Genomic DNA, 15,205 nt, shown 5'->3' with positions numbered 1-15,205 from the left:
CTTGCTGTCTCTGTCTATCTCTCAACTCACTTCTCCCATTTCCTTCCTTTTTGCGCTTGTTTCGCCTCACTTCTCCGCCCTTTTCATAGTGCCGGCCCTTCTACCGATCTCCGACTCTACTCAGAGGTTTGGGTGGTCCGGCAGCCAAATACAATTTATATGCAGATTTTCTCTTCATATCAAGCAGCCTTTGCGAGCGGTTCTACTCAGCACCCGGAGAAGTAATAGGAGCAACCTCTAGGATTGCCACTAGTTGGCTGAAGCGAAGTGTTTCAAGAGAAAAAAAAATGTGTCTCATATTCAAGAGACGCATGAATGAGCTTTCTTCTCGTCCCTTCACTATATCTCCTCTGCACATCTCTCTCTTCAATTTCTCTATGTAATGTATATCACGAGAAATAGACGAAACCAAGGTTTATCTCGCGATGCTTCCTTTCTTTCAAACTTTAAAGAAAGCTTGGTTTTTTTTACTACTATTTCTACTCTGAGTACTGCCACTTTCTCTCTCTTAATTTTCTCGAACTCCCTACATCTCGACTATTAACTAACATCGTAATTAGAATTCCATGACCCTCTGCTGTTTTCTTAGTAAATTAAATTTCTCTCATCTTGCAGTAAATACTGACGCACATACGCACATATATATATACCATAAATCGTAAACAAATTTCTTTCTTCCTTTGTAGTTCATAAGTTCGTTCATTTAAATAATCAATCATTCATTCTTTGACTGATAAAGCAAGTATACTACTTTCATACTACAATAAAAAGACAATGTCAGCTTTGAATATCTTTGAACGTGGCGTACAAGATCCCTGCTCTCAAGCCTGCGATTACGAAGATGAAGAAGCTTTCAGTTACCAGTTAAATGATTCAAATCGTAGTAATTTACATACAAATAATAATAGTACAACAACTGTAATAGCTTCAGTGGATGATTTTAACCGTCCACCCTCTGTTGAATCAGTTGATATTCCAACTTCTCCTAAAAACAATAGCAATCATTTTGGTATCGACAACAAGCATCCTTCAAACCATATAGCATTATCAAGGAATTCTATATTTAATGAAGATTTCTTGAAAATTACGTGTACAACAAATTCAAAAAATGGTAACAACATAAGTAATTATCAAAAGAATATCCCAACGAATTTTCATGATAGTAATATTGATTCATTAAGAAAGATACAAACATTCCCAAATCATATACCTCAAGATAAATATGATAAGCATTCAAATAATAGCATTAATTACAAACATTTCGCACAACCACAACCAAGACTCGTAAGATCAAAGACAAATGCTTTCGAAAGTCAAAAGGGTCCAGCAAGATCTACCACTCCCTTTAAGAGAACGAGAACAAACAGCTGTGCTTTCATTCATCAATTATCAAGAAAACCATCCAAATCACAACTGCATCCTGACGTTATGGTATGGGAAGAATCAACTGACATCAAAAGACATCCCGCATTACAGATGCGTGCAAATTCATTAGTGCCAATAACAACAAGTACCATCGATTGTAATAATATTAATAATACTTCAAACACTACTACTACTAATAATAATAATAACAATATCAATATCTCGGATAATAGTAAGAGCAACCATCATTCGAGACAAAATTCTAATATTCCTTCCCCATTAACCAGACGTTCATCCTGCTACGCCATTCCAAGTCATGTTTATGGTCTTGAAAAATATGTTAATTGCGCCCTAGATGAATTATCCACCTCTGAGAACAATAATTTAAAGAAGCAATTTAATTGCAATAATGATAATATTAACGATAATATTAATGATAATGACTTAACTAATGACAACATGACAAATACCACCGAAAATTTACTCTCAAAAACCCCAAGTGTATCAAGTCCCCTGAACGTTGATGAAAGTTTTGACAACGTCTCCTTAAACTCTTCAAGAACATCATCTTCCTCATCTTTATCAGATACATTGAATATGGTAGCAATTCCAAAGTTGAAGAAAGAGCGTTCACAGAATCAAGCCCAGGTGAGACCTCCGTTCTTGAACTTTCAGAATAGAAGAACTTCGTTCATTAAAAACTCCTTGGCAAATTCTTTTGCTAATTAAAGATTACTCAAGTCTTGGATATTTTTTCTTTCATTTTCTCTGTTCTACTTTTCACTCTCAAAGAATACATCAGATTGGGCATTCCAGGTTTTCTTACTTTCGTTTTTGGGGTGAATTGTGGTGTATATACATCACAATATATTACTATATTGATTTTTTTTGTAGCCAGTTTATTAAGGTTCAATAAACAATTTTAATAGCCTTTGAAATTCAATGATTAGCATATTAATTGATCATCTCATCTAGTGGTTATTATTCTTTTATATACAATATATTAGCGGAAAAAATAAAATCCGGGTTAAAATTCTTATTGCATTTGCAATGATCATTTTCCAGATTAATTTTTCGAAAAATGTAATCTGTTAATGCATCAGTTAAAACTTACTCCATAAAGACCGCAAACCAAGCTTTATAAAGGACTCGTCTTGAGCTGTTAAGTTTAACTGACAACTGTTAATTATTCATATTTATTGAATGTCTGGTCTCAGTAACGATGCTCTCAGTAACGCTGAGAATAACTTTACTCAAGGTTACGATTTACAGAGAACGTCTAGTAACTCAAACATGAAGACGGTTGTCCTAGACCTAGACCTGGAGATAGAAGAAGACAGAGTTGAACAGGTCATAACAGAAGATGATTTAAAGGATAAAACTTCCGAACTTCACGCTTTACAACAGGCAAATGAACATGCCTGTGCATATTGTGGTATTGATTCCCCAACATGTGTCATAAAATGTAATAGTTGCAACAAATGGTTTTGTAATTCAAAAAATGGAACCAATAGTTCGCACATTGTTAACCACTTAGTGTTATCCCATCATAATGTGGTTTCTCTGCATCCTGAATCTGATCTCGGCGATACTGTTCTGGAATGTTATAATTGTGGTAGGAAAAATGTTTTCTTATTGGGATTTGTCTCTGCAAAGAGTGAAGCTGTTGTTGTTTTATTATGTAGAACTCCATGTGCGCAGACCAAAAATGCCAATTGGGATACCGATCAATGGCAGCCACTAATTGAAGAGAGACAATTTTTATCATGGGTAGCTGAAGAACCAACGGAGGAAGACAAAGTCAAGGCCCGTTTAATCACCCCAAGTCAAATTTCAAAGTTAGAAGCTAAATGGAGATCAAATAAAGATGCTACCATTAACGATATAGATGCTCCAGAAGAACAGGAAGAAATATCTCCATTACTGCTGAGATACCAGGATGCATATGAATATCAAAGATCTTACGGTCCTCTAATAAAATTGGAGGCAGATTATGATAAGCAACTGAAAGAATCTCAGGCTTTGGAGCATATATCAGTTACATGGTCCTTAGCTTTAAACAATAGGCATTTGGCCTCTTTCTCATTATCCACTTTTGAATCAAATGAATTAAAAGTTGCTGTAGGGGATGAAATGATTCTGTGGTATTCCGGCTTGAATCATCCTGATTGGGAAGGAAGAGGTTATATTGTTCGTTTACCTAATAGTTTCCAGGATACATTTACCTTAGAATTAAAACCTAGTAAAACACCACCTCCAATCCATTTAACATCTGGTTTCACTGCAGAATTCATTTGGAAGGGTACTTCTTATGACAGAATGCAAGATGCGTTGAAAAAGTTTGCAGTTGATAAGAAATCAATTTCTGGCTATTTATACTACAAAATTCTGGGTCATGAGGTAGTAGATATATCATTTGATGTTCCATTGCCAAAAGAAATGTCTATCCCCCAATTTACAAAGTTAAATGATTCTCAATCAAATGCGGTAAAGAAAGTTTTACAAAGACCTTTGTCTTTGATTCAAGGACCTCCAGGTACTGGTAAGACTGTTACATCAGCTACTATAGTATATCATCTATCCAAGATTCATAAAGATAGAATTCTGGTCTGTGCTCCTTCCAATGTTGCTGTTGACCATCTTGCAGCAAAATTAAGAGACTTAGGCTTGAAGGTTGTTCGTTTAACTGCCAAATCTAGGGAAGATGTAGAAAGTTCTGTTTCTAGTTTGGCTTTGCATAACCTGGTTGCAAGAAGTTCTCAAGGTGAGTTAAAGAAACTACTGAAGATGAAGGATGAAATCGGGGAACTCTCTGCAGCTGACACCAAGAGATTTGTCAAACTAGTACGGAAAGCTGAATCTGAGATTTTGGCAAAGGCTGATGTTGTTTGTTGCACTTGTGTAGGTGCAGGCGACAAGAGACTGGATGCCAAGTTCAGAACTGTTCTGATTGATGAAAGTACTCAAGCTTCTGAACCGGAATGTTTAATCCCAATTGTAAAGGGGGCTAAACAGGTCATTTTAGTTGGTGATCATCAGCAATTGGGACCAGTTATTTTGGAAAGAAAAGCCGCAGATGCAGGTTTAAGGCAATCTCTATTTGAAAGGTTGATCTCCCTAGGCCACGTTCCAATTAGGTTAGAAGTACAATATCGTATGAATCCAAATCTGAGTGAATTTCCAAGTAATATGTTCTATGAAGGTAGTTTACAGAATGGTGTTACGATAGAACAAAGAACTGTTTCTAACAGTACTTTCCCATGGCCTATCCATGGTGTTCCAATGATGTTTTGGGCAAACTATGGTAGAGAAGAAATTTCAGCAAATGGTACATCATATTTGAATAGAATAGAAGCTATGAACTGCGAACGTATCATTACTAGATTATTCAAAGATGGCGTCAAGCCAGAACAAATCGGTGTTATTACGCCATATGAAGGCCAGAGAGCATATATCCTACAATATATGCAAATGAATGGTGTTTTGGACAAAAATCTTTATGTAAAAGTCGAAGTTGCTTCTGTTGATGCGTTCCAAGGTCGTGAAAAAGATTACATTATTCTTTCTTGTGTTCGTGCTAATGAACAGCAAGCCATTGGGTTTTTACGTGATCCTCGTCGTTTAAATGTTGGTTTAACTCGTGCCAAATATGGGTTAATAATTTTAGGTAATCCAAGATCATTATCTAGAAATTTACTATGGAACCATTTATTGATACATTTCAGAGAAAAAGGTTGTTTAGTTGAAGGTCCACTAGATAATTTACAATTATCTACAGTCCAATTGACTAAACCACAACCAAATCGCAACCGTCAACAGAACAGAAGCAGCTTCAAGGCTCAATTTGATTTTGATTTCGATTCAAGTATGGGAGGGTTCTCCAATTTGCAAGAATTTGATACGCAGAGTATGATGAGCTTTGGTGGAGGTGCAATGGAGAACGGGATTAACAATGTATTTCCACCAAATGATGGATTTTCATCTTATTTACAGAACAATTATTGGAATTTTGACCATATGAAACAAGAACCTACGCAGTTTACTAATAAGAGGGGAGGTAATGTTCAAACGAACCATGAAGCTCCATTAGATAATAATTTTGCAAGACAACTTGAACATGACCAGGAAATGAATTTTAAGCATGCTGATGTTGAAGAAGCTAGAAATGGAATGGCATCCCTAGATATTTAGAACTGGTATTTACATTTATATTTATGTAAGCCGAGAAAAGTGATAAAAGTTGTAATTTAATTGAAATGAGAGGAGTTGTGGCTCTATATAGAGAATAAATCTAATCATATTTGCTATTCATTGAAATGTGTATAAATAAAGTTATATATTTATGGAGAAAAAATAGAGAGAACCTTTATTATCAGTGAACTAGAGTGAGAAATTACGAACTGAAAAAAAAGATATCAATCAGTTCAAAGAAAATGCTTGAGGAGCTTCACCTTCTGGACCAATGAATTTTGCATCTCTCCATGGACCAATATCAGATAAGTATAAACCACCGGTGGCTTCATCGACTTCTGATTTACCACCAAATTTGGTTGGTAAATTTTCTGCAGGAATTTGTTTCAATAATTCCTTTTGGTATGAAGAGCTTAGAATGAAGATCTTTGAAACTGTAACAGGATCTAAGAAAGGCTTGAATAATCTAAATGCAGTAGAGAAACCGAATGGCGCATTAATTAAATAAAATTTACCCATACGTTCTGGATAATAATTTTGACTAATGTAAGAAGCTTCTCTAACATAGGACAACACACTATAAGCACTTGAGATAGAGATACCCTTTAAATCCATTACGGTACATGAAGTTTCGACTAAGACACCTGCTGCTCTAGAACAAGCGGGTAATCTATATTTACAAACGGATTCATACTCCCAAACTAAATTTTTTAACATACGTTCTTCAGTGGTAATTTTATGCATTTCAGTTAAATTGACAGCACCTAATTCTTCAAAATAGACTGGACGACCATCTTTATCTGTCTTATGATAGTATTGTGGATAAAATTTAGCAACCAATGGCTTTTCTTCATAATGGAAATCTTCCAGAATTGTGTCAGTGCCATAATCTTTCCTCCACTTTTCACAGTTTTCGAACATTTCTTTAGATAATTTGACGTCAAATTTTCTAGCTCTTAAAAAACGAAGTAAAGTAGCATCATCAAGACGTTGGACAAAACCAGCGTTTTGTAATTCTCTTCTAAATTCTTCCAGTGCGCTCTTTTGAGCCTCGTCTAAATTACCTGGAGTACCTGGTAAAGAACCTTGAGGACAAATTTGTGGATAGGAGTCCAGAATTTCCTTTTCTTGTGCCTAATATCAATCACAGGAATTCAATTGTTACTGTTAGTATTAACTTTGCTCTCAATAAAAAAGAAACTTCCACTAAAAAAAAAAAGTACCTTCAATGGCAAACAATTAAAGGTTCCTGGCTAGTAAAAACAAAAAAAGATGTATTGTACAACATACAGTAATCATTGGAGCCTAATATCAATACAGGAAGGGTAGTGGTTTTTCGATGCACTGTATGTGGCAATAAGAACACAAACTACTAACCACTTTAAAAATGACTATAATGGTCGAATCAGCTTTTTTTTTTCTTCGTTGTTCACTTTTTCGTTTTTTTTTTTTTTTGCTGAAATTTTCCCATCGAAAAAAAAAAAAAAAGTAGAGCTCGTTATACACGGCAGTTTACTCATCAAAACGCGTCAAAAAAAAGTGTGAAGCCCAGTTTTGATGTGCATTTATAGTCAGGAAGAGCATCGATATAGGCCTCCACAGCAAGATTGAGAGCTCATGGATACGCAGCACCCGCTTCCCACACCATCTGCTACGGGCAGTCCGGCATTTCAGGGTCTACCATCATTAGAGACTCTGGGAGAATCATCCTTATTTGATTTTGGAAAGCAAAAGGAAGATACTTCGAGCGGGGAGATTATAAACCAATTTATATCCTCTTCTGGTCAGACGGTGCAGTTGCAAAAGAAGAAGATGAGGAATGCCAACGAAACGGCGTCTGGCGAGTTTTCCGTGGCTGGTGCCTATTCTAGTAATGGACAAGAATGGAAGGGTGATGACTCGTATGGTATAAATATTAACAATCTGCTAGATGCAATCAGTGCTAAAAGCAACAATGATGAAGAGAGGGCAAATGTACTCTCTAGTACTAACTCTAAGAAAAGACCGCAAAAGTTGTGGGTAGAGAAATGGCGGCCTAAATCTTTTATAGATCTTGTGGGAAACGAGAAGACGAATAGACGAATATTGGGATGGCTAAGACAATGGTCATATGCTGTATTCAAAGAGCAATTGCCAGAATTACCCCAGAAGACTCACAATAATGAAGTTACTGTTGACATGGATCCTCTACAAAGACCAAATAAGAAAATTTTACTCATTCATGGACCTCCAGGTATCGGTAAGACCTCCGTAGCTCATGTTGTCACCAAACAGGCTGGATTTTCCGTGGCAGAAATCAATGCGAGTGACGAAAGAGCCGGCCAATTCGTAAAAGATAAAGTCCATAACACATTATTCAACCATACCTTTAGTGATAGTCCCGTGTGTCTTATTGCAGATGAAATTGATGGAAGTGTTGAAAGTGGGTTCATTAGAGTATTAATTGACATTATAAATAAAGATAACAAAGCTACAAATAGGTTGAGATATTTGGCAAATACACAAACAAAATCAAAAGATAAGAAAAGAAGAAAGAATCTTCTTGTTCGTCCAATTATAGCCATTTGTAACAATCTTTATGCACCTGCATTGGAAAAATTAAAACAACATTGCGAAATAATATCGTTTAAACGGCCTTCTGATAACGCATTACAGGAGAGGTTGGAACATATCTGCAGTAAAGAACGTTTAGATGTTCCAATAAAAACCATAAATGATCTAATTGACTTGGCTCAAGGTGATGTCAGAAATTGTATAAATAATTTGCAATTCATGGCAACCAACTCAGGATCTCTGAACCAAATTTCACCCGAGAAAAACGACAGTTCTTCTTGGGATACAAATGGTAAAGATATTTCCATATCATGGTTTAAACTTGTGAACCAGATCTTTAGAAAAGATCCGCACCGAAGCCCTAAAGATCAATTTAGCGATTTGTTGAGGCAAGTTGAAATGAACGGCAACTATGATAGAATTTTATATGGTTGCTTTACTTTATTCCCATCTGTTAAATATTCAGATATTGGTGTTATGAAGCCTGCCGAAATTTCAGATTGGTTGTATTTCCATGATTTAATGTTCAAATCATTATTCGAGCATAATGGTGAGCTTTTACGTTATTCCTCGAGTGTTCCTTTAATGTTTTTCCAAAAATTTGGTGATATTGCCAATAAGACTGATCTTAGGGTTAAAAACATGGATTTTGAACAAAGAGAGGTTACAAGAGCCAATTTAGATATTGTAAATTCAATATGTCAAGCTATCAAAACAGAGTCTCCTGGTATGGCCGCTTTTATTCATAGAACATCCCTAATATTTGAAGTACTACCTTATGTGGATTATATGATTTCGACTGATTTAACAAAAATCAAAAATGTTAAAGTTAAAAACATTATCATAGAAAATTTATTGGGGATACTAAAAAACATGCAACTTACATTAGCAAATATGAACGATGATTCTTCTGAATTCAGAACCGTTCTAGGCGTGACACCACCTATTCATAAGGTTGCCTTACTTGATCAAAAGCGGATGAAAGAAGCCATGAATAAAAGAACAGGAAACTTCCAACTACTGTTGGCAAAATCTGAAGAGAAACGTGTGAAAAAAAGACATTTAGATCAAGTATTAAGGGAAAAATCTATACAAGAAGATGCAAGGAATAAAAGAGCTAAAGTTTCTAATAATGCAGGTAATACAATCGATTTCTTTAAAAGTCAATACGCATCTATGAAGAAAAATAGTAATAATGAAGATGACTCTCGTCCGGTAAGCAACTCTACAAAAGGAAAACTTTCTTTTATCAGCGCAAATAGTAATGCAAAAGAGGAAGGAGATGATGATAAAGCAGGTCATAAAAATAGAAGCAGCGGTGAAAACTCTAGAATGTGGATAAAGTATAAGGCTGGTTTTTCGAATGCCGTCAGGAAAAATGTAACATGGAATTCTCTCTGGCAGTAAAGAGCAATATTGGATCATATTCAAATTCGATCCTTATGTAATCTTTTACCATTACTAGACATATTTTGTGGAAAAAAGTTTACAGAACTCTAACCTATGAATGCCGTGCTTGGGCTGTGAAACATTTACTACGTTGCTCACGGAATCATGCAAGATATATAAATATATACAAGCGTATTTATACATGAATTTTATATTCTTCTATTCAAGCTACTACTTGATCTCTCTTATTTGAAATAGTACTAACCCTAACCAGACGCTCATAGCAATCATGGAGGTAACTACGGAAGTTGCTCGTAAGCTTAAGTTTTCAGATCAGCTCATTGTTTATCAAATGTAAAGATAGTGCCTATTTATGTAGATAAAAACTGTCCGAGTGTTCAACAACACTTCGAATTTCTTTACTCATTTTAGAAATATGTAAAGGATGGGATCTAACTTGTCATTACCCCTTAGTCTGTGACTTTGTATAAATGTGGTAACTGGACTGTCCCTTTGAGACAACTTTTCCCAGCGAAAATGACTATGAGCCCTTCGCTTTATGTTAGCTTCCGAAAGGCGTGTTATATTCTGAGGTACAGAATTTAATACCTGGAGTGACCTTGCACGGTCACCGTTATTCTTAGTATTGCAAGCAGTCATGAGAGGCATCATGGGGTTGGTTATGAGATCTAGTTGACTGAGGGGGGCAACAAGTTGTACCAAAAAGTTAGAGTACAACTTAGAGTTGGCGAATTCCATTATATGTGATGTACTGGTGCGCTTGACGGCAGGTATGCTTTGTATAGCTATGGCGAACATATGTAACACTTTTTTAAAATAAAAACCAAGAAAATACGGTTTCGTGGTCTAGTTGGTTATGGCATCTGCTTAACACGCAGAACGTCCCCAGTTCGATCCTGGGCGAAATCATTATTTCTTTTTGGTTACAATTTTTTTTGTTAGAAGAAGCTCAACAGCGGGGCTTTATTTTATTGGTGAAGTAGTGGCTGAATTGCTTCAAATCATTTCCTATTCTATGCGTGCTCACTAGTAGGCGTATAGTAAACCTATGTCGTCAAATTTGTTCAAATATAACATGCTTTTGAAAAAATTAAGACATCACATCTCTTTCCAGAAGCAAGAGGAAGTACGGTCGGGTACTCTTTTTCGCTATTAAAGGACAAACAAGGGTGTTTCAAAATACCTCCATAACATTATCTTGGGTGTCTAATAATCAAATAACAGGCCATCAAAGAATGCTCCACTCGATGACTACTTTGTGGGTTCTTGTCTTGGTAACAATAAAAGCCGAGCATGCTCTCTACTCCAGCTCTTATCAATGGCGAATACTTGTATCAGTAGTCCGTAGATATATATCTTCTTGTGCCATGCACGTTTGCCCCTTTAGTTATTTGATTTTCCTGATGAACCGCGACAGACTGACAGTTTTATGAACCAAAACTAATTTATCGAAGTACAAAATCTACAAACCCGAATAAACTATTTATATCTTTTGTGGCTACGTAATTCTCATTGAGCCATTTAGAAATATCTAAATAGCCAATAGATTGGTCTTCCACTCATTCATATGCTTCACTATAAACATTGGTGACAGACGCGTAAAATAAATTTCCCGATCTTGATGGAAGACAAATAATGGGAAATAAAAAAGTGACGCGTTTCAGGCATATAAAGAATCAGTTTACAAGACACCCACCCAAAGGCAAAAATATACTATCACGCTAATAATACAACGAACCGCTTATCTTCATGGCTGAAAGAAAATCTAAAGTCAATATTCAGTTCAATAAGTCAATTATCTCAACCGCAGACAATCTAATTGCAACTACTGAGCTACTATCACGGCTTTCAAGCTTACATGAGGAGCTTTCCACCTTGGTCCAGGATAATGTTAATTTGAAATCTTTAGAGCAATATCGAACAGATCTATCAAGCAAGAAGCTACTCAAACACAAAGATAATGGTATCAGAGCATTTGTTGGTTGTTGTCTCAGTGATATTCTAAGATTGTATGCACCGGATGCACCATACACTGATAGCCAGTTAACAGATATCGTAAAACTCTTTCTTGTACAGTTTGAAGAGTTAGGATATCCGGAAAACGGATACTATGTTCAACAGACATATTTGATTACGAAGCTACTAGAATATAGATCGATCGTTTTAATCACTGATTTACCGAATTCAAGCAGATTACTGGAGGAGCTGTTCCAAATATTTTATGACGATAATAAAACATTCCAACCTAAACTATACGGAGTAATTTCTGGCGTTCTTGGAGAAATAATTTCCGAATTTGATACCTTACCACTATCGGTATCAAAATTAATCTTTAATAAATTTTTAACGTATAATCCAGAAGAAATCCCCAAAGGGCTAGTTACTGTATCAAATTGCGGTTATGAAATCAGTTTGATCCTTTGCGATCAATATTCAACTAGGATGAGCAGACACTTGACTAAATATTACTCTGAGATCTTTTATCAAGTTACAAGTGATGAAGAAAATGCAAATTCATATGATTCTAAAAATAAAATGACAAGAACAATAGAAAAATTACATAAACTAACTCTTAGACTATGGGGAACCGTTCCCGAGCTTGTTGCGTCCGTACTTGGTTTTATCTACCATGAATTATCGTCTCCAAATGAAATAATAAGAAGATTGGCTACAAAATTGGTAGGGCAACTAATAAGCGTTGATTCAGAGCTAAATTTTGTTACTACCCATCCAGACACATTTCAGAGCTGGATATCAAAAATTGCAGATATAAGTCCTGAAGTTAGAATACAGTGGATCGAAATGATACCAGCCATTTTACGTGCTAGAGATGATATAAGCCCAGAAATCAATAAAGCGCTTTGTAAAACTTTTATTGACGCTGATTACCGGGTTCGTAGACTGTCAGTTGACGTTTTCAATGAAGTTTCTGTGCAAGATATTTGGAAATCTGTCAAAGAGCCTGCCATATTTGCATCGTTATTACATTTAACAAGAGAAAGGAATAGGGAAGTAAGAGAAGTGTGTATAGCAGCAGTAGCTAAATTTTACTCCCAATCGATTGATAAGATCGAAAGAACGTCTGCTAATAAATCGATTTGGGAAATTGTGGATACATTTCCAGCAGCTGTATTCAATCTTTATTATATCAATGATCCTAATATCAATTCCCAAGTTGATAGGATTATTTTTGAAGATTTATTCCTCCCATTTAATCTAGATAATAAGCAAAGAGTCGGCCGCATGCTAACAATAATGTCTCACTTTGATAATAAAGCATATTCCTCCTTTTTTGCTTTCAATAAGAGACAGTTAAAAATGTCGATCGCATTATCAAAATTCGTTCAATTTAGTGAAGATTTGAACAAGGAAGCGTCCACCAACTTTAACGAAGATACTATGGTCAAATATCGTAAAACAGTCGAATGGTTATCGGCAGGCATGGCTGACCCTAATAAAACGACAGAATCCTTAAATATTTTGAAAGAATTGAATGATAAGAGAATTTTTTACCTGATTAAAATATGTATCTCTAATGACACAACGATACCCATATTGAGAAACAGTTTTAACGAACTCACGAAAAAACTACGGGATCCGGCGCTATTCAGAAATTATGACATACCTTCAGTTTCGACAATTATGCCAAAGGACTTATGTAACGAATTGACTATCCTACTCTATAGGGCATCACCTTTAATTTACAACGTTTCAAATATCGGGTTAGTACTAGATTTCTCCAAAAGTTCAAATAATACTTTAAATTTCGATGAGGTTGCCTTAAAGAGAAAACTATTGGACAATATTTCAAAAGTCAATGCTACATTATTCAAAGATCAGATAAGGACGTTAACAAATGTTGTCAAGGACTTCAACGATGCAGAAAATGGCGAAGAAAGTACGACTGAAACGTTACCGCTGAATGAAGCTTTAAGGACCCTATATAAGATAACGAAAACCCTACCAGAACAACTAGATTTTGATGACACGTTTTTATTTACCAGATTACAAGATTTTTCTACATCTGCTAACTTAACTACCTGTAAGTATGCAATCAAAATCATATTGTTATCTCCAAATTCTAAAAAATACTTGAGTACTATAAAAAATCTAATATTACCATTGAACAAGAAAACTTCTGAGAATTTTTCGTCACACATTGTGGTATTGATGGAGATTTTCAGATTTCAACCTGAAATCCTCGACAAAGAGTCTACTGATATTGTAAGTTATTTGATAAAAGAGGTTTTGTTGGCTAACGACGTGGTGGGGAATGACATTTTCAACGAACAAGAGGAGGAAGCAAAAGATACTTACTCTTTAATTGATGAGAACTACAGTACAAATACATTTTTGGCACTAAATTGCAAGATCAACGTTTTAAAACTGTTTACCAACAAGCTGAGGTCAATTGCTCCTGATGTACTGGAAAATAAACTAGCTAAGGCATTTACTGAGAAGACAGTAAAGTTATTCTTCTACCTAATTGCTAGCGGTGGTGAATTAATCCCTGAATCTGACGAAAAGAACTATCCAACTCCAAATATTTATCAAGAGAGGTTGAGATTAATGGCTGGTTTACAAATTTTGAAAATAGCTAAGAATTCAAATCTTAATGAGTTCATAAAATCGAGTGACATCATAAAATTAATTAATTTAGTGGAAGATGAATCAATGAATGCGAGAAAAACCTTTATTGATAAATTAAAAGATTACATTAGTTCGGAGTTAATATCGATCAAATTCTTGCTTCTTATTTTTTTCACTGCCTATGAACCGGAGGTTGAACTGAAAATGTCAATAAAGACGTGGATAAACTATACATTCAATAAATCATCATTCAAGAAAGGTACAATTTTCGAAAGGGTATTACCAAGACTAATACATGGTATAGCTCATCATCCAGATATCGTGCTTAACTCCTCGGATGAGGAAAATGAAGAAGAATATTTACATTCATTAACGACGGCGATCGATTATTTGATTTTTTACTTTGATTCGATTGCTAACCAAGAAAACTTCAGTTTATTATACTATTTGTCTGAAAGAATTAAAAATTATCAGGATAAAATAAAGGAAGAAGAAGGCGAGGTAAATGAGACAAACGACTCCACTACTAAAAATGCTGCTGATACCACTAATAATAGTGAAAAAATGTACATTATCGGAGAGTTATCACAGATGATTCTTCTCCAACTTAAGAGCAAGAAGGGTTGGCAGCATACCGCTTATCCTGGTAAATTGAATTTACCAAGTGATCTGTTCAAACCATTTAACTCTGCCAAACAAGCGCAATCTACATTTAAGACATATCTGAATAATCCTAAAATAAACGAAAAATTGTCCAATAACATAAAGCATAAGGTAGGCAAAATCATCTATGCGTCTCAAACACAGAGACAAAAGGCCCAAAAAAAGCTACTCGCACACGAGTATGGTACAGTTGGCTCAAAGAAACGGAAGAGAGAGTGTCGTGACGATATAAGCGATGGAGAAGATAATACTGAGGTTGATAAAGAAAATAACGATGAATATATTCCAAAATCAAAGAAGCTTAGAGGTTCATCATATGAGAGTGCATTGAAAAAGAATTTGAGGGAGAGAAAAAATGTAGACTACAATGAGGATGAGGAGGATGAGGAAGATGATATGTTTTGACAAAGAATTGAAAAAAAAATAAATATAT

The 15,205-nt window shown here is 35.3% G+C and overlaps 5 protein-coding genes and 1 non-coding gene across 6 annotated transcripts; 5 read left to right on the top strand and 1 right to left on the bottom strand.

Moving 5' to 3' along the window:
* Window positions 1–774: 774 nt before the first annotated feature.
* On the top strand, window positions 775–2,094 carry ISF1 (Isf1p; the record flags this gene model as incomplete). The annotated part of the gene is made up of 1 exon (XM_003954720.1): window positions 775–2,094. The coding sequence occupies one exon, from the start codon at window positions 775–777 to the stop codon at window positions 2,092–2,094; it is 1,320 nt and encodes a 439-aa protein (XP_003954769.1).
* A 474-nt stretch (window positions 2,095–2,568) lies between these two features.
* Window positions 2,569–5,556, top strand: NAM7 (ATP-dependent RNA helicase NAM7; the record flags this gene model as incomplete). The annotated part of the gene is made up of 1 exon (XM_003954719.1): window positions 2,569–5,556. One exon carries the CDS (start codon window positions 2,569–2,571, stop codon window positions 5,554–5,556), a length of 2,988 nt encoding a protein of 995 aa, XP_003954768.1.
* Window positions 5,557–5,784: 228 nt separating this feature from the next.
* SEC14 (phosphatidylinositol/phosphatidylcholine transfer protein SEC14) lies at window positions 5,785–6,855 on the bottom strand (the record flags this gene model as incomplete). The annotated part of the gene is made up of 2 exons (XM_003954718.1): window positions 5,785–6,690; window positions 6,847–6,855. The coding sequence occupies 2 exons, from the start codon at window positions 6,853–6,855 to the stop codon at window positions 5,785–5,787; spliced, it is 915 nt and encodes a 304-aa protein (XP_003954767.1).
* Window positions 6,856–7,173: 318 nt separating this feature from the next.
* CTF18 (Ctf18p) lies at window positions 7,174–9,516 on the top strand (the record flags this gene model as incomplete). The annotated part of the gene is made up of 1 exon (XM_003954717.1): window positions 7,174–9,516. One exon carries the CDS (start codon window positions 7,174–7,176, stop codon window positions 9,514–9,516), a length of 2,343 nt encoding a protein of 780 aa, XP_003954766.1.
* An 838-nt stretch (window positions 9,517–10,354) lies between these two features.
* KAFR0Atrna1V lies at window positions 10,355–10,428 on the top strand. The gene has a single exon. It is a non-coding gene; the product is annotated as a tRNA-Val (tRNA).
* An 840-nt stretch (window positions 10,429–11,268) lies between these two features.
* PDS5 (sister chromatid cohesion factor PDS5) lies at window positions 11,269–15,177 on the top strand (the record flags this gene model as incomplete). Its single annotated transcript, XM_003954716.1, has 1 exon — window positions 11,269–15,177. The coding sequence occupies one exon, from the start codon at window positions 11,269–11,271 to the stop codon at window positions 15,175–15,177; it is 3,909 nt and encodes a 1,302-aa protein (XP_003954765.1).
* Window positions 15,178–15,205: the final 28 nt, after the last annotated feature.

This window comes from Kazachstania africana, chromosome 1 (assembly GCF_000304475.1).
Source record: "Kazachstania africana CBS 2517 chromosome 1, complete genome".
NCBI lineage: Eukaryota > Fungi > Ascomycota > Saccharomycetes > Saccharomycetales > Saccharomycetaceae > Kazachstania > Kazachstania africana.
This window is presented reverse-complemented; position numbering and strand designations above follow the sequence as displayed.